The sequence below is a fragment of the Gallinula chloropus genome, assembly GCF_964237585.1.
Source record: "Gallinula chloropus genome assembly, chromosome: 18".
Taxonomy (NCBI): Eukaryota; Metazoa; Chordata; class Aves; order Gruiformes; family Rallidae; genus Gallinula; species Gallinula chloropus.
In genome coordinates, this window is record NC_140103.1 from 4,495,593 (window position 1) to 4,518,584 (window position 22,992).

At 43.9% G+C, this 22,992-nt stretch overlaps 1 protein-coding gene across 1 annotated transcript in view; it reads right to left on the minus strand.

The window, feature by feature from the left end:
• The window catches only part of RAPGEF1 (Rap guanine nucleotide exchange factor 1), a gene marked incomplete at its 5' end in the record, with an annotated part of 85,570 nt that overhangs the window by 40,701 nt on the left and 21,877 nt on the right, over positions 1-22,992 (minus strand). The window contains 3 exons of the mRNA XM_084272519.1: positions 3,760-3,916; positions 7,102-7,283; positions 11,707-11,846. Of these exons, the coding sequence (XP_084128645.1) occupies positions 3,760-3,916; positions 7,102-7,283; positions 11,707-11,846 (479 nt within the window). The remainder of the gene's footprint in view (positions 1-3,759; positions 3,917-7,101; positions 7,284-11,706; positions 11,847-22,992) is intronic.

Genomic DNA, 22,992 nt, shown 5'->3' on the forward strand with positions numbered 1-22,992 from the left:
AACACGAGGAATACAGTAGCACACTGGATGTGCAAAGGACAGCAAACACAGTCCAAGTGTCCTCCAGAGCTGATTTTGCTCTCAGTATTTTACTTACATTCTTGGTGTGAGCTTGAGCTCCAAAAATCATTTACACTCTGTCAACCTAAAACAGGATGAAATACTCAGCTTTTCAGAAGTTGTCCTGGAAAATCCCACACGTGGGAAGGAAGACAGAGCCCAAACAGCACACACAGATGTCTGTGCGGGCTAATGCTACAAAGATGTTCCTGTCTGGGACAGGCAGACAAGAGCCCTGGTGAGGAACAGCCTGTTCTGAGAAGTGCCCTGATGAGAACAAGCACAGCACCAAGCTGACCACAGCCCACCAACCTGGCCAGCTCCCACCTCTGAGGAGGGCCACGTCCTCCAGTGGGGAAATACTTCACACAAAAACCAGCGGGGATTTTTGACAACCTCTCTGCTCCACTGTGGTAAAGTACGGTGAGTAACTAAGGCCCTTCAAGTACAGAACTACAGTGACTTGACCTCAGATTTCTCTGCTGAGTATCCCCAGTTACTCAACAAAAAATATTTAAAAAAAAATATACTTTCCTCTGTTTTATCTTCTCTTTCAGGGTGAATAGTCTTTAATTTAAAATGTGGTGGGTTTTTTTAGGCTTTAGTAATTCCCCTACAAAGCTTACAGAGCATCACTAGGAAAAGCAAGTGTAGGGCCTGGGAGCCTACAGACCCCAAACACGCCTGTTGGGTAAACTGGATGATTTGGAAATCACACAGTGACAGCATTTGACTCTTCTGGCTGCAGCTGGCACCATGATCTGAGTCACCATCACGAATTAGTTGTGACACAATGAATTGCCACCTACCCACACCCTCTGGACAAACTTCCCCACTGAAGAGGGCTTCCAGACCCTCTCAGGAGTTTCAATGGGCTCAGCGTCAGACCCTGTGGGGCTGTCGGGTACTCGCCAGCAAGAAGAGCAACTCCACACAAAGGCACAATAAGGGAAGTCACAGAACCACAAGATTGGAAAAGACCTTTAAGATCATCAAGTCCAAAGGATGGGCATTCAAACCAAACCCCAAAAGCCCTGGGGCAGAAGCAGCACTTGGTTCTCCTATTCTGCCAGTTGCAATGGACACACGTCTGTCCACCATATGGGAGTGGGTGTCACAACAGGGCAGAGAACCAATGGAAGTGGGCTCAAGAGTATCTTTAGAATGATCCAAACCATCGCTGCTGGGAAAAGTACCCAAAACACCTCCCACAAGAGACACCGAGACAACATATGACTGAACACTTGAGGGGATCACTTCTCTACATTTTGACAAACACCACCAGGTTGCCTGGATCCTGGCTTACTCTATCTACTAACCCCCAAATGAGAACTAACATATGAAAAAAAAAACCCCAAGCCAAGATCTTTAGTGTACACACAAAGATAATCAGCATGCAACTGAGCCAGATGCACATTATACTACTCCTTATCAGCAAGAAAAGAGATTCCTGCAGCAGTAATTAGAGATAATTAAAGCCTCTCTACAAACTTATGCTATTCCAGTAAGCTGGAAATTCTGAAATGAGATGGATTTTTAAGAAGTTATGTAATGAAAACAGGGATTTTTTTTTTTTTCTATTTAGATATACCTAGCAGGGCACTGAAACCTGAGATCCACAGAGAAGGTAACACAAGTGAACAAGTGACTCCTTTATGCTTAATTCTGAAAATAAAGGGGGGAAGTAAGCACTGAAATGTGGAAGTGGATTTTGTGTGACCTGCCAGAAAAAACAAAAAAGGCTGTCCACAGCAGAGAAGTGACCAACTTCTCAGTTCTGCTTCCAGATCTGAAAGCTGGCTTGGCCCTTCTAAAATAAACCTTGTTCCTTGCTATGCAGTAGATGAGTGCACGCTGCTTCCAAATGCTGACCTGTTGACGGGCAGACACATTCACATCAACCCAGACAGCAACACATCTGCTCTAACCACGCTCCGAGCTGACCAGACATAAGCCAGCTCCAACTGGAAGGCCAAAATAACTTTTAATCTAACAACAGAGTAGAGACTGATATAGCCACACTGCTCAGTGGGGCTTAACAGCTCAGGCTTAGCACTGTATGGACATGCCTGCATCACTCCCAGCCCAGACTGGCTCGCAACGTGGGCAGAGCAGGCATCCGAGCCCTTCCACCCATCCGCACAGGCACGCTGCTCTGGCTGGAAGGCAACAGGTACCGGGGGTTTAAGTATCACTTGAAGTCACAGTGGGTGTCCAAGTTGCAGGCAATGAGACTGCACATCTCCATCCCAGAGCTGGTGATAACCTGGCTCTCCAGAGCAGAGTCATTAAGTGATAACAGAGGAAAGTGTCTCACTGTCAGATGGGGTATTACACTTTGGATACCATCGCACAGATTTTCAGGTACTGCAAATTGCTGCTGAAGTCCAACACTAACAGCAGCTGAGACTTTAGGCTGAACTCTTTTTCTGTATCATGCTGTGCAAATTTAAGACCAGCTTTACTTTCAAATCTGGAGCTTAAAGAGCATATTGTGCAAAATAACCCTGGAAAACCTGTCATCCTTAGGTGATGGGAATGTTATGTTTCAAAGATACCTGTTTAAAAGGCTCGCTAAGAAACAGTAGATAGATATCAGTACTGGTGTTTGAACAGCATTAAAGAGATACTCAGAGCACACAAACACCACAGCAAGACTCCTGAAAATGTACTAGCCAAACCTTGGGGAATCCACTCCACTTTTGCATTCAGCTCCAGTTAATGAAAACTAAGCTGAGTCTGAGCACCACGAACGATGCCTGTTCCTGATACACTAATCCAGGTGGAACACCTGCTGCAGTTCTTAAAACTCTACCCCAACTTCCCTTCTGTACTTGATCTAAATATTCTCCTTCAAATTCAGCCCTGCAAAAGGCTTAACCTTTGCTAAAGTTTGCAAGATAAGGTTCCCAGGAGACAGGATGGTCTCTCTGCTGGTGCCCTGATCCCTGGGCAAGGAAGCTTTGAAGTGCAGTGCTGGGACAGCTGCCTGAAGAGCCTCTGCGGCCATCAGTCCAGAGACAAGCCTGGGAAACAGAATGGTGGGTACCAAAAGCTTACCAGGAGGTAGGAGGAAAGCCAACAGCCTTCCCAGGGTGGGGCAGGGAGGGCATGCCATAAGCAGGTCTCACAAAGGATACAAAGGTTTCCGTTAAACGTTTCCATTAGTTACGTAAAATTAATCTCCAGCAAACTGAGTTTAGCTCATCACCTGTTCCACACCCTAATCCCACTGCTGAAAGCAGCGATGCATCACTGACAAATCCATTGAAATTCATGTTAAAAGATGGAGCTGGAGCCTTTGATTCTCTGTGGGCACTGACAGGAAGCATTCCCATTATATTTTGCTTAGAAAATAGGCAAACTCCATTTCGTAATAAGCATGGGAGACTGGGAATGACTTGCTGAAAATTTAATACAGTGTTCAATAAAGATTTATTGCATCTTCCAATTCATCTGAATGCCAGGGTGAGCATTTCAGGAGTGCATGCTAATAGCCAAACGGTTTGTGCTGGTCTTTATGCAGCACACTGAGCAGAATCATTTCACTTAGGAAGCAGTGGATTTAAGAGGTAGTTTACTAAAGGGAGGAATAAGATCTTTGTATTTCATCTGCACTTAGAAACCTCTTCCAACTAAATCTCTTCTAAAATACATCGTTATATACTTTATATAATTTACTGTATTTGTGTTGTGTACCTTGACTCCATCCAGAACAGCTTTTATGACATCCTTCACTGTTGTCACCATCTCCTTGTCTTCTGAATTCAAACCTTCCAGCATCACTTGATCAGACCAGCGGATTAGATTGGCCAGACTCTGGTACACACGGCTATAGCAGGACGAGATGGCAGAACTGGACAGCAGGGCAAGAAAGAGTTGAGAAAGTAAGTAACAAAAGGAAACTATGGAGGTATTTTCAAATGTTAGGAGATAAGTGCTTGATTTAAAGTGTATTTCACATTGGTAAAAACTTGATTGTTTTCCTTTTCTCTCTGACATTCAGAATTTGGGCTGAGCAGGTGCCAAAGCCCAGGTTTCTCCTTCCTTCCAGTTGTTCTGCTGTCCTACAGCACCAAATGGGATGAGTGTGAAGGTACAAACAATCAACAGCTCGTTCTCTGTTAACAGAGTATCCGGGCTGCAGATTAACACAGCAATGCTAAAATGAACATGCTTTCCATTTTAATTTACAGCTCCATCCTATGCCTTAACTTCAAAGGTAAATATTCAGGCCCTGTATTTAATCTAAGTTCCATTATTTGAGTTTTATCTATGCCTTCCTTCCTTATTAACTCTCCCCAAAAATGTCATGGGTAATTGAGAGTTGAGGGTATTTATTACTTTACAAATCATTTCCTCACTGTTTATGATGCCTGAAAACATGTAATTAAAACCTGCTTCTTTACAGAAACTGAACTGAATGAATTTCAGGTTTGAAAGAGGAAGGGTGTTGCTTTGTTTTGCTTTTAATGAGAAACAGAATTGAAGCTATTGTTCTGCAGGGGAAAAAAAAAAGAGAATTTTGGAAGGATGACAACTCTAAATAAAAGTTAACTGTAACAACAGTGCTCACAGGCATTTTCCTGGCAATTCTGAAAACACTTACTTCATTACTAAACAAGGTGTGTTAACAGTGCTGCTGATGGCAACGCTTCAACAATTCTTTGTAAAGTTAAATCAATTTCCAACTGCATCAAAACCGTAAGGAGATAAGGGAAGGTGTAATCTTGCAATCATTACTGATAGGAGTGTTCCAAATCTCCCAATGTTTCTCATTGGTATCCATTTTACACTGGCTTAACTCCAGTAATTTCATTATCTGTGAGAAGAGAATCAAGCCCACGAGCTTCAACAAGATTATTTAGGTGAATGAGGTTTGCAGGATGGAGGAAAGAACTATTGTCAAGTTACAACCAGGGGATACAAACAATAGCAAGTATGGTTTGTGTTTGGTTGAGGTTTTTTGTTTGTTTGTTTGTGTGGGTTTTTTTCAAGCATGCTGCTTGCCATTTGTTCTAATTTCAAATGAAATTAGCTGGCTAGGAGATATTTCCTAAACAGGGCCCTCCCCCATCTCTTTCTAAGGCTTTGATTTCTTTGCCATTAATCTTCAGCCTGCTTCCTTCTAAGGAGGCAGTAATTGAAAGCCCATTTTGTGCTAGATTTAATTACTTTTTTCCTTGATGCAAATACTTCCCCTAAAGCAAAAAGAAGTCCAGCAGTAATTGTAGGGCTTTCTTGCACACTGACACAAGTCTTGTTCACTTTTCTTGAGGGGTGTTTGCTATCAGAGCCACCCCTTTGCATCCTGCCACTACTCAACAGAAATGAAGTGCAGAGGTAGGCTTGAAAGGACATCACTTTTTGAGAATGCCAGGTCCTCATTCTTCTGTGAGGCTAAACATGACAGAACACACGTATGGGATCTGTGCTGTAACACATACTGTTTCCAGGAAGGGAGATTTATCACTGGGTAGGGACTCCACTAACTCCTGACAACAAAAATTCTGCTCCTATAGGTAAATATGGATACCCAAATATCAAGGTTGTGTTAGTTGACTACTGAGAGAGGGTATAAGGAATCTGAAGAATAAAAGTGTCTGAAGTACTGCTGCTGCTGCTGAAGACCACTTAGTTGATATTTATTTCCAAATATATTCTTGGAAGGAAACATCACCCAGTGGATACATAAATCAAAGCAAGCGACTATAAAGATAACATGTTCTATCCTAAAAATATTTGCTGACATTTTACATGTTCTCCTGGTGTAAGGGGAAAGTTTGCTCTTTCTTTTATTAAGTGAAAGCAGGTGCTTGTCAGGAATTTAATGGCTGTAGGAAACCTGATAGCTACCAAAGAAACTTTTGAGTCTGTATCCAGAAGCCTGATGGATGTTCCCATTCTAACAGCTATTGCCTGCTGTAGTTCTACAGATCTAACCTCAAGTGGATCTCCCCTGTCCCAGCCAAAGCTCTGACACTCACCCACTGCCTCCTTCCTTCTGTGCTGTCAGATACAACCCATGCTGATGCATTAGGGCCAAGCACAGGGAAGCAGCTCTGTCTGCAAAACATTTGACACCCTGCTGCTGTCTGGATTACACTCCAAACCTTTCTTGCACCAGAACTGAAATAAGCATCTTGTAATAAAATTTTGGAGATACTTAATGGGAAAACAAATAGGAACAGCACAAAAGCTGGCAGGGTTTCAGGAACCAAACACCTACGTTTGTCTGGCTAGTTTTGTGCTTTTCTCTGTCAGTGCTAATTTTCTTCTTTCTGTATTATTCAACAATATTTGCTTCTTTTGTGTAAATCAGTTGCTCCAGCATATATGGGATGAACAGCAGCTCTATTGCTTGGCACCTCCACAAGTTCCTCTAATCCATGCTGAGCTTTGCTGTGGCAAATTTCTATTTCTTTTCTAGCTTCAAACTCTCTAACTGGTGAGAACATAACACACCTAATCTGTAAAAACATAAAACAAATATTATGTTGAGGGTGCACAGGAATGAACCTGAACTCATTAATCTACTGAAGTCCATCTGCTTACCCCTGATCGGAGACTGATCCAGTAAAATCAAAAAAGGCAGTGAAGAGTGAAGTCTCTGACTTCTCTAGTGTCAGGGTGGATAAACTGAACACAAAGAGGGATTACTCTGAAGATAAACTCTTTTTCAGGTAAAAGCTACTGGATTTGTTTGCTTTTAGGCAATCAACATGGACTGCAGAAACAGTACAGCATCTGAGGAGAATCTCCAGCTAGTAAATGATGGATTTCCAAGTTTATGCTAAGAATCAGCCCTTCCTCCTCTCTGAAACCATTCTGATTTGCCTTATCTTTCCACAGCACAGGCTTCTGCACAGCAGGGAATCTTTTAAATTATGTTTGAAAACTAACACATAATTAATAGAAATACCAGTCACTTCATTAGCCACTGCAGCATTTCCTGTCTCCTGTGCTGTGGTTCTTCAGACACAAGGAGGGAAGAAGCTTGGAGCCCCCTGGTCTGTCCCAAAACCCAAGAAGGAAACTCACCTTTGCTGGATGCGTGGATCTGTTTGCACCAAGGGCAGGATGGCTTCCAGCACTTTGCTTGCTGAGCCTGGCAGCATCTCTAACACTTTTTTATCATCAACTACCATTTTGTCCACAATAGTCTTAAAGTAGCGCAGTGCACTGACGACCTCCTTCTCCTTCTCCTCTAGCCATGATACATTCTACAGAGGAGGAAGAAAGGAGAGAAATGTTAAAACCTCAGGATTTTTAAGGGCAAGGTTACTTTAACTCACCTGCAGTACAGTGACTCTGAGTGAGGGAGTGGAGAAAACCCCTTCTAGCACAATCTCTCTTAAACTGAGTTACTCCTTCAGAAGAACATCTGAGTGCACATTTGCACCCACACTTTAACTTTCTGAATTACATGCACTCCAAACTGAAATCTAATCTTGATCAGTGTTAGGCCAGGATTAACAGTGATGATGATGATGTGAAGGGCACTGCTTTGAAATGCACATGCCAAACTGGGAGGGTGAAAAGAAAATACCACCAAGAGCAGATAGTAACACAAGAAGCAAAAGCAACAACTACTGACTGGTTTTTAACAGAGTTTCCCCTTGGATGCAATCAAAATCCTTTGACCTTAAGCATATCTCACAAGAAAAAGGTTTTTTCAATCAGTAAATGAAGTGGGATCAAAGGGAAAGGAAAAACCAAAGCACAATCAGAAACTTCCAAATTCCAGAACAATCCAAACAAGAGGCCTCCATTTCTGTACCCATCCCTGATAAGTTTCAATGGTGTTCACCCTTACTGCTGAGTGATTCTGCTGACTCCAACATGCCTACTTGTATGAAAAGTGGGCTACAGTCTTGTCTCTCCATTCCCAAATAAAAACCTCCACTCTGGTCAGCCTCCAACCTAAATCATTTTGTGATGCTGCTGGAAGAAGGGAGCTCACATGCTTTCTACGGGGACAGACTGTGGAAGCCAAGTTTTGGCATTGGTGAATGAATGTTGCAGAAGGGAGCAATTCATTGGAATAAAGCTGAGTTGTGGTCACCAACTTCCGTGCCACCACCATCACTAGGAGGGGAAATACAGAAGTGATACATGATATCTTAATGGCATTCTGGACAGGGGGATTTTAAAGAAGTTTACCAGAGTATGCCTAGAGGACTTTTAATACCACAAGTAGTTCCTAAGTGAGATTTAAATTAACTACTGAACACTGCTAGGAAAGGAGCAGAGAGCTTAGCAGAGCCAGGTTTCATCCATTATCTCCTCAGTAAATTCCGCTTCAAGAATTAATGACCTATGGGCATTGTGTGCTCCCCATACTCCTGTCAGCTGTTAAATTGCTGCTTTTCTGCAAAATCAGGGCAGCAGCCCAAAAGGTTTTAGGAAGAACAATTTATAGGCACTGGTTAGTAATTTGGGGCCAGTTGCATAAAAGGATTAGAGTCCCAGGTCCCATCCAGCTCCAACTTTAGAAGCCCCAATCCAAGATCTGCAAACCACCCTGTCATTTTCCATCTCATCTTCCAAACTCCACTACTGCTTCCACTTTTTGACAATATTGCTTGCCAGGCACCTCAGGTTCTGCTCCGTAGCCCACAGCACCCTGAACTCCCTTGCTGAGAAGCGCTGTGGCAACTCACTGATGTCAAAAATGACATTTCCCATTTTTCAGGCATGTGCCCTCACCACTGCACAGTTTATTCCAGGATATGGAGAAGCTCAGCCCCTCCCAAGAAGGTTTTGCACTTCATCTGAATTGACCACACATTTCAGGGATGAGAGAGCCTGGATATTCACTGAGTGAGTATGACTATGGCCCAGTGGTCAGAGCTTTTGAACAGAAGTGAAAAAATGTGGATTGCAGTTCCTGCTCCGCTGGCTGTTTACGCATTTCATTCAACAACCATTTCCTGCAGGAAGGCTTGCGACTTAATATCTTAAACACTCTCCTGGCACATAGGATGGGCTTGACTCTCAAGAGTTCAGGGCTGGGAATGACAAGTGGAACCACAAACCCTTCTCCTGAGCACATCAAGGCATGCAAATCCAGCCACCCGACGCTATTTGGGACTCAGCCCTTTTTTTGCAACTCCCCTCGTAGCTCTTTGGGTGACATTCCCTAAGGGCACGTTTTAGGAATCCCTTCCTGAGCTCCAAAGGTATCCTGTGTGTGTGTACCTATAAGCACACAAACACACACCACAAAAGCCTAGACATCCTACCCAGCATCACAGGTTCTGCTACAGAGCTCAGTTGTTGCTATGAGGCTGAAGTTTCTCACGTCCAGGCCTGAGAATAGCAGCAACACATCTACAGAAAGGAGTAGTAACCTGGTGGGATGGATGAGTATTAATATATTCCAGTGTCTGCATCTCACAAAACTAGACATACTAAGTTTTTCCACCAAACATTTCAGTGTGTCCCTAAAGCCAAAGCAAACTGGTGGTGGTACCCCCCTGGGCTGGCAGAGCAGACCTGAACTAACCTCTCATTTCATTTCTCAATAGAAATGAACTTGCCCCAGCAGTTACCTTACCCCAGGGAGAGAGCAGATCTGTAACTGCAGGAGCTGCTAAAGCATTCACCCATCACCCTTTGGGCATGAAATGAGATAAACTTAGCATTAAGGCAAAACAGAGTCGTCCCTCCACTGCTGCCTGCAGACCCACAGAGATGTTTCTGCATGGTTTTTCAAGGTTCATCATTAGGAACACATCATGTATAAGACAGCTGGCTCCAAAAGGGTTACAGCAAGCTGTAGGGAGTACAAAAGCTGGAAACAGCCCCTCTTCTCCCTGCCTTTTGGCAGTTAAAAACCCATTGTAACTTTGCATACAGTGTTGAAGGACACTACGGTCCCTACAGTAAGAACCAAAGACAGGGTCCAAGGGACAAATGTAAGTTCAAAAAACCCCTCCTCCTACGTTACCCACATGTAGGTATAAAGGGGAAGAGGAGACAATGTCTGCATGGTTGAGCATAACCTTCAGGCTACACATACTGATTTTACATTAATTTTTGGTATTGCTATTTCTGCTCTACAGTGATTATCTACTTCAAGAGCATAAAAATAGCATCTCAAGTACTTAAGAGGCAGGAAAGGATGATATCTGCTTTATCAAGTGTGTCTTCTGACAGAAAATATCCTGTTTGTCAACTGACATCTATATTCCAGTGAGAGAACCGTGTGACAATCCAGGCACATCCTTCCCCCCACACCCTCCACACAAAGCTGATGAGCTGACTACATCCAACTAATTGATTAGTTGAACAGTAGCTATCAAAGTAGATAAGGAATGAGCCAGAAATCAAATCATCATGTTTGGTAATAAAAACTATTGCAAGTCTTTTGTTTTCCAACTGAAAAAATTCCCAATCTCTACACAAAAGGTTTTATCTGCTCAGCCTTATCAGTAAATCCTCCAGCATTGTTTTTTAAAGGAATGAGAGAAAAGCAAAATCTGGATCTATTATGAACACGCTGTTATATATTCGCTATGGAACAGCCTTTTGAAAAGGACTCTTCATTTTCTAATGTGAGGCCACACAAGAATTTATAGAAAGGCCTCCAAATTATCTCAATATACGACCCTGAAGCATTGTTGGATAAAAGCCTTCAAGGAGTGCTCCTGGGTTTTTTAAATTTTAATTTTTCAGCAGCAGTCAGCAATATCCTAGAAAATACATCCATAGGTTCCTGGGGAAAAAACCAAACCCCAACTACAGTCTGGGAAATAAAACCCTCACCACCTTCCACCTGATGGTGCAAAATTGGGCTAGGAGGTCATGCTATGCCTTCTTGGGTGTTAAGCCCATCGCACAGCACAAGATAACTGTATCTTGCTGACTGCTCTTAATGACACTACAACAACCCTCAGCAGAGATAATGTAGCAAAGTTTGCGTGTCTGGCACTGCACATTGGATGAGACTTTCAACAACAACTGGGAAAGATTTTAGATTATCATAAATAACCTCAACTGTTCATAACTTTTGGCTTAGATTTATACTTGAAAACTGCTTGCAACAGCACTGTCACAGGGACAGTCTCCAGTCTACATAATCAGGTCACAACAGAAGAGGTGATAACACGGTGATGGGCTTGTGCTGGGAAAGAGTGGTGACCTCAGCTCATCGAGGACTTGAAGTCTGTTGGGTCTGAGGAATGGTGTGCTAGAATCAGCAGCTGCTGGAACCCATCTGTTTGACTCTCCCTGCTGATGTCAGAGATTGAGCACATCTTTGGACCAGCTTCAAGGATTTCTCGCTTGAGTTTTGGGGTTTTTAAAAGGATCACACCCCAGAAGCAGCGAGTTACTTGGAAGCTGCAAATATAACCATAGGGTGTGCATGTGGGGAGGATATGTCAGGCCATACACTACATTCCATAATGAGGTATTAAAATGCTTATGGAAGGAGGTCTCATCAGGCTCTCCAAATGGAAGTACATGCCTACACAGCACAGTTTATAACTCACCATAAAGTAACCCTGAGAATCACTGAAAAATCTGGAGCATTCAGCAGAGGACAAAGTCAAGCACGAAAAGGAGAGCCATGGATTTTGATAAACTGAGTAACTGCAAGCAAGAAAACTGCAAAACTAACAGAACATGTCCTTTGCTTACTTTGTTTGCTGACTTCTCTGGTGTTTTCACTGTCAGGTCAACTTGCTTTCCTTTCTTTGAAGGGGTTCTCTTTATTTTTGGTGAATGAAACTTGCCCTTCAACTTCATAGTGAACGAGGAGAGATGGGAACGCTCAGAATCTAGAAAGACACAGAAATGCATTACTAGATTAGGGTAAAGTTGTTGAAACAAGGGAAGTTGTATTACAGCATTATCTGGAAGACCAACCCATGAAAAACATTGCAAGCATGTAAATTTATTGAGTGGAACAGGATAAAAAAAGATAATCATGGCTCTCTATTATGTTTCCAACTGCAATAGCCCCATCATTTCCTGCTTCCCCTTGGAGCCAGCAATGCTGCAGTGCAAAGGCAGGAACAGTGGGATTGTGACTGCTCTGTGCCTTGGAGAGAAAGGGAAAACCACCTCTCTCAAAAGCACTTATCTCCAGCACATCCCAAAGCACTTTACAAAGGAGGTAATCAGCATCCCTCTTTTGCAGAGAGAGGAGCAACTGAGTCAAGGGGATGAAGTGACCTGTTCACAGACCTCTGGCTGAGCAGAGGTCCTGCTTGTGACTTGGCTGGGGGTCAGAAGCCACCGTGGGTGTGTAGGCAGGGTTCTGCCTGGTACCCAGCACTGGGGCCTGCTCCAGGGGAGGAAAACACATTCCGATGCGATGCCTTTCCTAGGCTGCTGATCTCTACCCACTCTGTAGCATGGCCTTTGAAGGTGGCTCCATGTGTAACGTGAACAAAAATGACATCCCCTGTCATTCACAATGGGTTTTACATGCTGGCAAACCAGAAAACAGCTAAATAAAACTAAGCTGCCTTGTAGAAAGCAATTTCGAAAGTATTTTGAGCAAAAAGTGCTTTAATAAATGAATTGTTCTCTAGTGACCCAGATAATCCAGCAGGAAATACTGAACTTATCTGTACATTATCAAGAAAAGCAAGCAGTTTTGCTGCAGGTTTCATTTTCCTTGGTTATTTGGGAGCTGACTGCAATGGCTGTAATGAGTCAAATCCACCAGCACTGCAGCACCTCCTTGTTAGCATGCAGACTGCAAAGGCTGCTGAGTCAAAACCAGCACCCAGTAAGCCAAATACAGCATGCAGTGCAAAAATGGCTCTTCATACTCAGAAATTACCTAACCACAAAACTCAAGTGAAGGAACGACTTTGCCTGTTACCCCAAGAAGTTCCCTTTCAACGTGGTGCTCTCGTAGCGTGTTAAGACTTTGCTATTAACACCTTCAGCAGAGCCAAAACTCCGGCTAGTTACATCCCCTAGATCAAAATTTTGCAGGCATCCTATTAACAGAAGCTGCATCAACACTCATTATAATCTAGCCTGACTGCAGACCTCTTCTCCATTTACAGGATTAAATGTTTTTCCAAGTTTTCTTTGTATCACAAAGTCCTTTATAATGCCCTGAGGAGGGAGGCACTAAAACCCTTGGTCACTGCAGATAAAGCCAGACGTATCAGTTGGCCTCTGAAGCATCGCTCACAGCAGCTGTCACCCTAACTTAGCAACAATTTACGTCACAGCTTCACATTCACAAGGGGATCTCCAAACCTGTAAAACCTCTCTGGCTCCACAGGGTGCTGAAGGTCACCACTGAACACAGCTCCTGGCTGTTGTGATAATGCCCTTGCACTCCCATCCCACCCAAAAAGTTTGTATTTATTTCATGCACCATATGAGAATCTCTCTAACTCACGCATACACACGCCTGCCAAAAGAAGTCATGGCTCTGAATGTATTTTTTTCAAGAACTGGCAAGCAATTACAATAATCAACCTAGAGGGAAATAAATAATGGTAACAGCAACAAATTGCATCTGGCTCCTCCACACAGCGAGATCCAAACTGCTCATCTGAGTAAGCAAATGTTCAATACCTACAGAACCCTTGGCTGCTTGTAGTGATAACTTTGCCTTGTAGGGACAAGAAATTTGGAAGGGAGAAAGATTTCAGACAACTACAATTTCCTTTTCTCCTTCTCACCAGACATCTCTATGCACCTTTAAGAGGCAAGCATACGAACAGCTGAATCAATCTCTAAAAGATGATGCCTTGTCGGTGGAGGTTTCTCTGCTGCTGACAGTGGATTCCCTTCACCACCACCACCACCACCGCCACCACCACCACCGCCACCACCACTGCCACCGCCACCACCACCACCGCCACCACCACCACTGCCACCACCGCCGCCACCACCAGCCTAACCATTGCCCTTTGCTCTCCTCACCCTTCTGCCCATCAAACACTGAATCATGTGCAAACTACACTCAGAGGATGGACAGTCCTGCAAAGCGAGGACAGTGGCAAGTGGCCAGAGCAGAATAGGAACCTCTTAAAATAGTACTAACGAAGTAAACCAGCTGACACTTGCAAAAATAATAAACGCTGTTTGAACAGCCCTGCTTAGAAGATCACAAATTAATGCAGCTCTTTACTGCCATGTCTTCCCATCTACAACAAGCATTTTCCAGATCTCATCTGCTCATAAGTTTCTGATGCATCTGCAGTTAAATAAATGAGTCACAAACCAACATTCCCTCACACTCAATTACACTTAGCACTTAAAATAGCGCTCTTCTTGTTCCAAGCATATTACAACGTATCTTTCTCATCCTTAAACAGTTAGGCCTTCACCTTACTCTGCAGATGGGAAGCAGGCATGACAATGAAGCAAGCTGCCTCAACAGAGCAGAAGGTGAGTCAGTGACTCCAGCATCTCCATCACCGTGCAGGCACTCCTCCCTCTCCCCACATTCACCAGTCAAGCACTGGAGCTACTGTGATTATTTCCAGTGAATGCCAATAGACATTATTCAGCATGATGGGCTTTACGGTTTCAGGCAGATTCATCATTCAACCATTATAAACAGAATTCTGTTAAAAAAGAAGTTGCACCTAAATATTCTGACTCAGAGGTGCAGGTTATCTAAGCTTTGTGTATGAAGACTGAAATTCCCCTGCAAAAAGCACAGCTACGCAAGACTTCCTACGCTGGTTACCATAGCACTGGTTTGCTTTGAAAGAGTCACTTTCTGTATGCTATATCCTAATTTAAATATCTAACATGTCCTGTGTCTGTCCAGTTTAAAAGTCCAAACAGCACAGCATGCCTTCACAGATCAAATAATTTGATAATGGACCAAGAGAAGCAGAAACCAGAGCTGTGGCAGTGCTCAAACTGCTTCTCGCATCTCTCTGCACCTTCCTACCTGCTGACAGTAACCAAATCCCTTAATGCAGCATTGAGGTTGTTCCTGAGCTTGGTACTCTGCCCGCTGGAACTTGTTCTATCACATTACCATCGCCTCATATTGATGAATAACGAGTCATAGTAACTGGAGACTCGGCACCAGCCTTCTGAACCTCTCCTCCATTCTGCTGCGCAAGAGGGCACCCTGTACTTCTACAGTGTCCAAACATTTAGAAGATGAATGGGAAAAATGGTAATAGACTGGATGGAGTGATTTCAACGGGAAGGACAAGACTTGAAACTGTTCTGTTTCAAAGGAACTGCTGGCTTTCTGTCCCCTTGCATTTCATCTGTCTGGATGAAATACAGACTGCACACAACTGGGAAAAATTAAATCCCTTCAAAATTACTTTACTATGGATTCGAGTGTCTTGATTTCTGACTAAGTTTCTGTATGTCACTCATTTCATCGCTAATTCCATCCCCCTATTAATGAGGCTCTCGCACTGTCGCACTTGAGTGCGCTCCAGCTGTTGAGTCATGGCCTCGCTCAGCTCTCAGGCTCGTCTCCCCGGCCGGCACGCGTCTGGGCTCCGACCACACACACAACACCAGAAAGCTCACATTACGTGCCTGCTCCAAACAGCCCTGCTGCCAGAGAGCTTTTTCAGCACCCACTGAGCCCCTCGAGCCCCCTGGGCTGGGGAGGCCACGGTGGGCTGGGAGCCACCTCATCCCGCGGCAGCTCCGCCAGCTCCAGCAAAGCCCTGCTGCCTGCCAGTTTGCTGACAGAAAGCTAAATCTGGTGAGGAAAGCACTGCAGATTTTAAACGACAGCGGATTAAGAGGCACAAGGGAAGGCAGATAAATCAGCTTATGTGCTTGTGGGTGAAGAAACTAGGCTGCTTAGGAGAAAGCCGGCAAGTCAAAGCCCAGTGTCCACCGCTGCCATAGTCAAAGGGTCACTTTCTCCTTGGGTTCAAGGCGAAACACACACACACACGTGCTGGTGAATTCTACCAACCTAGCCCAGCAAATTACTTCTTTCCTTCACCTGAAAACCTAAAGCCTCCATCTCCTCTCACTCCCTATGCATTCACAGACCAAAAGCCTGCAGCTTTAGAGGAGACAAAACCTTAGAAAAGGGTTACAGTTCATTCTGCAGCTTGAACTGACTCTTGCGGCTCGTCAGAAAGAAATGGAATCTAAAAATCTTATCCCACAAATGGTTCCCTTTTTAAAGGCCATTTGTGTCTCTGCTGGATGCACATATTTAAAACCTATCAGATTAAAAATAACAGCGGACATCTCTCCCCATGTCATAATGAAGCTATTGTGCACATTTTTAATCAGCCGCTCCTGCCATTTATGCCAGGAGTCCTTTGAAGGCAGAGGTGACTTATGTAATGAGTTATACAACGATGCCCATTAAAATGGCATTTGTTCCCTTGGGCTCAGCTCCATCATTTGTGGAAGACAAAAGGCAAGTTGCAAAGCTTCAGCTAAACCCTAGCTGACAGGCACTTTAAGAGTTCTGAAGCAAAAAGGAAAAACTAATGAGCTGTAGCTCAAAATGACTTTTCTGCTGAGGATGTCTGTCTGCTGCTGTGATGTGCTACCCAGCGAGAGGCTACGGGGCTGGGGCTATACCTCTGGCTCCTCCAGACCCAATTCTGCTGTCAGAAACACCGGAGGACAAGTGATTCAGGATGGACAGATGGGCACATGAGCGAGCTTCCCATCATCATTCCAACACATGCTGCAAAGCACAGAGCTTTCCAGGTTTTCTATGTATATTATGACAATTCCCAATCATCTCCCCAGCACCATCTCTCTTCGCCTTACCCCAAAGGCTGGATCTACTACACACCTGTAAGTGCACAGATCTGCAAGGCCCCTTTGCCCTGGCTAAAGCTTCTGGGCTCTCCTATAATGCAAACATTAAAATAACAGTGTTTGACAGAAAATCAAAGCCTTGGAGCTTTGCAAAATTGTTGCTCTAACCTGAAACTCAAACAGCCTCTCCCAACAGCCAAGTTGCTCCACAGAAGAGCTGGCAGAACCCATGCAGGAGAATGCTGTGTAGCTCGCCAGTGGGCTGTGGGCAACAGAAAGCTACCATGGGGGCACTTTTAAAAGCCATTTTTAATAATTTTATGGTGGAGAGCATCCCTTTTCTGCGACAAAAGCCTGCCTGTGTGGCTATGAGGATGGAGAGGAAGCTTGAGGCTCCCAAGGAGGGTTGAAGAAACAGATGAGGAGAACCCCAGATACATTCTTGGCCCTTTCACACCTGCAATGTGTAACTCAGCTCCAACATTACTCAGCAAACAGCCTTCTGCTACATTTCACGCCCTCCTTCTCCAGAAGTCTTGGGGATGTTTAGAAGTCTAAAAACGCTGATAAGCAGCACTTGTGTGGTGCTGTATGTTCTCAAAAGGATGAACTGGGATCCTGAATACGGAAGAGACAGAATGTGACAGAGCAGAATTAAAATATCCCTTTTAAACATCTGAATGCATCATGGGTGCTACAGAAGCATCAGACCTACCGCTTTCATCTTCCCAAGTTTACTTTTCTCAACTTTGCCACTACTGCCAGAGGTTGAAGGAAAAAAAGTTAAATTATTATTTAGAGATAAAAAAGAGCCGGTAAGGGATTCAGAAAGGGAAAAGAAAAAAAAAAAGGGAGGGTCCGGTGTCAATCAGGAAGTTTGCCCACCCTAACCTTTGTACCTTAGGTGGAGCTGTTTGTAAGCTGCTCCAAGTCCCTCTCCTGGGAATCTGATTGCTAGGAGAGCCGCCAGGTTTGCGAGGAAAACGTTGGGAGGAAGGGCAGCCCGAGAATCAAACAATCGTTCTTGAGCACCAAAGAAACTTTTCCTTTAACATCACGTCACCTTGGAAGCAGCCAGCATTTGGGAGCGGAAAGACCAACTGCCCTTTTTCTCTTTTGGCAACATTACAGTGAATGAGCATAAACCAGCGAGCATTAATGATGTGCAATGACAGCACACAAACTTCTATGGAAAAGGGAGGCTCAGTTCCCTCTCAGCTGGCCAGGCAATGCTCACTGACTCACAGGCTTCATTATTTTTTATGCCGCCCTCTGGGGCCTCCAGAGGAAGCAAAACATTTTTATTTGTCAGAGAGCACATTTTTATTTTATTTATTTTTTTTTTCTTTCTAAGCAACTATGAATGAGGCATCTCCAGCTGCAGCAACCTCACTGGAAAGAGCTCACAGTGTTTGCGAGGGATTTGGGAGGCACAGAGGGCAACTTATCAATTCAGCCACGTCTCCTGACTGCAGCAAAAAGGATTGGGTCAGGCAACAGCCTTAATTTTATGGTGCATTAGTACTGCAGCTCTTCTTCCTTCCAGTTTCAGATTCAGAAGCAAATCTTCAGACTGCAAGGAAGTGAAGATGCACCAGATGAAGCAGCAAGTTCAGAGCAGCTGATCATGTTCCCTCCTAGTCCTCTTTTTAGCCTGCAGTATTTCAGAAGAAAGAAATCTCCTTGCATGAAGACACATAAACCAGGAATCCTCTGGCTGCTGAAAACTGCAGCAATGTCACCTACCCAATTTAAAGGAAATAGAGGAAGAAGGTACAATTAAGGGAACAAGAAGGGATTTAAGGGAGCAGAACATAACTACCCACATTCAGTTTCCTCTAGCACACCAAAGATGGCTATGAGACTTCTTTTTGAAGAACACACTGTGATTTATTGATAGGCATCAGATAGGGCTTTTGCTCTGTTTTATCTGAAGGAAAGCCACCCCAGCAGACTGGTCCCATGTCAACGCGCAAGCAGAAATGTTGCCATTTACCAAACCACTAACAAACCTTTGTGCAGCATCTGGTGAGTCTCTCTCTGGTAATTTCCCATTTAAGTACTGATTTTGTACAGCCCTGCGAGCCCGAGAGGACTAATGGGATTACAACACTGGTAACATGACTCGTAACTCCCCCTGTGCCAGCAACACTAAAACAACAAGAGAGTCAAGTAGCCTCCAACATCAACATGACTGCTGTGGGCCATGCTCACCCTGCTCTACACATAAAAACCACCAAGGCTGTTAACTAAACATTTAATTTTAAATGGAAAAAGAAAACCCAGCTACAAGGCACAGCCTCTGTGTTACTTCAGCAAACAGCTCTGAGCACAGAAATCGCAACGGTTGAGAGGAATCTCTTGAAGTTCTCTGCTCACCAAACATGACTTAATATGGGGTCCGTGGGCATCCCCACTTGCCTAACGGCTTTATGAGGCTATGGTCATGACAGTGAATCAGACACCTAAAAATAAAGCCCTGCAGGCACAAGTATGCATGCACACTACCTGAGTCACTGCAGGCTGTGGGAAGCATGTGAGCCAAAGCTAATTCATTTCATTCACACTGCTGCCATGGCCAGGCAAAAGGCCTTGTCGCTGAGCTCCGCTTAAACTCTTTCTCCCCTCCCCTCATTTCACTCGAGTGCATTTGGACTCTTTGCACACCAGAAAACCTTTGCTGGACTTGGGTTTCAGTCACACGGATGTCAGCTCTGCAACTCAGACCTGAAAGATTATAACCCAATGTTGCTGAAGCTGTTTATCCATCTCCAAGGTGACAGAATGTCGTCACTGCCACTCTGCAGGGCGGCAAGCAGAAACACATTATTTCAGATGCTTTAGGGAAAAGCCTAATTGCTCACAACCTGCCCACAGGTTCACCAGCTGAAAAACAAGGTTGTAAATGAAGAGTCTTGACTTTGCATCTGCCCCACAGCACCAGTTTTGAATGGGAAAAACTCATCCCTCTCTTGTCCTCGGAGAGTAACCTCAGCTCTCATTCATTAGGCAATGGAAAAAAAAAAGAGATGCTGGCTCAGATCTGCCTGACACAATTTCCATTTGCTTTGGCCATTACTAATTATAGCCATCTTTATTTCTGACCTCTGATTACAGACTCTTTGCACATTCAGACTGAACTGCAAAGCTAACCCTTCTTTTCCAGTAGGATTGGGAGGAACCTTATACCCTGCCCAAAAGCCACCGCCCACACTCCTCCGAGCTTAGCACAAGAAGTTAGATCAAAACATGGAAAGCATTTGCTTAAACATGCTCAATTTTAGTTCCTTCTTTAGCAAGTGCCATAGATTAAGGGCAACAGTCCAGGTGAGAGTGTGATGTAAGCTCTTTTCCATGCATGTTAAGAGATGAGCTAACTACTCTGCAAGAAGCCTCATTTCTCACTGTTCTGACTAGCGCCGTGTCCTCGGGGCTCAGATGCTGAAAAGCAGATAGTCGGTACGGTGAGATTAAACATGTCTGCACAACTCCAGTGCACCATGCTGGGGGCTCACATCTCTGCAAGAGAAAGAAAAATACCTTTCAGGAACCAGGCTAGTACCATCTCCTAGACAGGCACTGCAATAGCAGCGTAAAGGTCCCTAAATCTTCCCTAATCAATAAGCCAAGGCATCACAGGAGGGCTATGCAAATCACTAAACTTTGAAGTATTACTACACTGTTGCCCCAAAGGACGAGTCTCTATCTGCACATACACAGACAAACGTGTGTGGTGATACAGTAGCACTGCAGGTACAACAAGTTTGATGTAATTGGGGCAGAACCTGCTGTTGTATTATTGCTGTGCTGCTTACCTAAAGAGTTAAGAAGCTGCAGGCTGTATCCTCAGTTCCATACCCTACTCCATACCTGGTAGGATCTGCAACCAAAACACCAGTTTTATTGCCTGCCTACAGGCAGGAGAAAATTCTAGTCTTCCATAAGCACAATTTGAAACATCAGTGCCTCCAGCAAGGGGAAACAGAGATGTTAACTGAATTGAACAACCCAGGAGGGAGAGGAAACACTAGCCCTTGTCTTTGTTAGCTGAGGATTAGCACATCGCTATACCATCATGGTAGGAAACAGGGAGTTCACAGAGTCTGTGAGACATCTTTTACTCCACTGCACATAAACACTGAAAGTTACTTTAGCAGTAAACAATGATCTGTGATAACTCTCTATTTTATCATGTCTCTTCATGCCTGAATTAAAACCTTCTGGTTACATTGCTCCTGCAGGCACACTGCTACAAACAGCCATCTTCTCAGCAAATTCTAACTTTAAAATAAACAAAAAAGTCTTTAAAAAAATAAATATATATATAGGACAATAAACTTCTACAGAAAGAAACCCTAGCAGATCTGTAGAGGCATTGCCAGAAACACAGCAGTAATCCAAAGAGATCCATGCTAACACAGCTGAGCCTACTGAAGACTCAAGGCTTTGGGAGCATGGAAACAGTCACTAAAATTTTACCTGCTAATGTAATCCTGAAGAAAAATCTGCTATTCCCCAGCTATTTCAGAATATTATGTAGCCTAATGCAATGAGAAGCTTGGAAACCCACTTAAGGGGATAGCTGAGCCTGATTTCTGTGGAGCTTGTTTCTCTGCTGGCACACCACATTATTTCTTCTATCACCCTGGCTATCTGTATTGAAACAGTTACTGTTATTTTTATGGAAAATACCAAAAGTGAGCACTACTAAGAATCAGTTTCTGCTTTTTAATGAGCTACCAGTTTATTGATACAAGGAGCTGGCTTACAATGCAAGAACAAACAAATTTAACATCAGGATAGCTAAAGGAAGCTAAGCTGAGACTGTATTTTACTTAAAAAAAGAAAAAAGTTACTTATCTCAGCATCTCTTTATAATTCTGCTGAAATGATTCAGTTTATCAGCAAATAAATCTTGGTGAATTAACAGCTACTGTGAGCAAGGTTTTACAAGCAGCCCATTTTCTTACTGTACCACATCCCATGCCAAGCATGGCACCTTTTGCAGAAGCAAAACCTTGCCCAAGAGCCATCCATACCTGCCAAGGAGGCACAGGGATGCATCCAACGACCACAACCCACTCAGTTGGAAAAAGCATGTTTCAAAACCCTGTGCCCAGATTCTGTGGCAGCCAGGCCTTAAGGTTCTATAAATAATTTGGTACAGTATTTATATTTAATTTGGTTTTGACAAAGCAGCAAAACCACAACTGCCAAAAGCTACTGAAGTCTCTGCAAAACAGTGTGTGTCTGTGTGGCCATCCTGCCATCCAGCCCTGATAGGTGAATCAATAGTAATTTTAGTTTGTGGTATGTTAAGCAATACTTTGGGAGCTCAGGAAGTCTGTCTGGAAAACAGAAACTCCTCTGTAAGGAGAAACTTCAGCTCCATGAGGTCTCAAGACATGCGGTGCGGGGTCTGGCAGCCCTGGGAGGGCTGTGGGTCGGGTCAGGCTACGCTCCATCACATCCAGGGAGCACTGCCTGCTCTGTCAGGCTAAGCCCAGTGCTTTGTCAGAGCTTCAGGGTGATTAACTTTATGGTCTTTCACTGCAAAAACCATTCAATAACCTACTGATTTCTGCAGCGGATTTAGTATGTCATGGCAGTTGGGTTCAGAAAGATGTAAAGACATGTTTATAAGAATACCTTTGGTGCCATTATTACACAGATAAATACCTCCCAGACCTTCTGTGCTTAATTATCAACTGGTAATGCACACCCCACCCCACTGCACAAGCTTCATCCTTGTTGGATTCTGAATCTTCAGATTCAGCCAATGTCTCAAAAAGATTATGCTGCAAGTAAAGCAACAAGAACCACTGTAAGCCAGCTTTCAACTAATAACCCCCCACCTCTAACACTGCTAACACAGAACTGACTTTGTACATCTGATCCATGTTTATTAATATTATTAATATTGTTTTACAGTGTATGAAGCATGTAGTGCTAAGCTTTGTGGCAGCCTAGTTAAAAACCACAGCTTTGTAATTGCTATCTCATATCACAAGAAAAAAACCACTTATGCCTAGGAGAGTATGTGTCTGAGACCACAAAAAGGGTGGGCAGACTGGTGGCCCCACAGACCTTTTTATTTTCCCCACTCTTATCTGAAAGCTCATGGGGGGAGGAAGAAAGAAAAAGGAGGAAGAAGAGGAGATGTTGGATAGGGTGCTGCTGGATAGAAACAACTGCGTGTTGTGGGAGGGGGTCAGGAGCTGAACACTG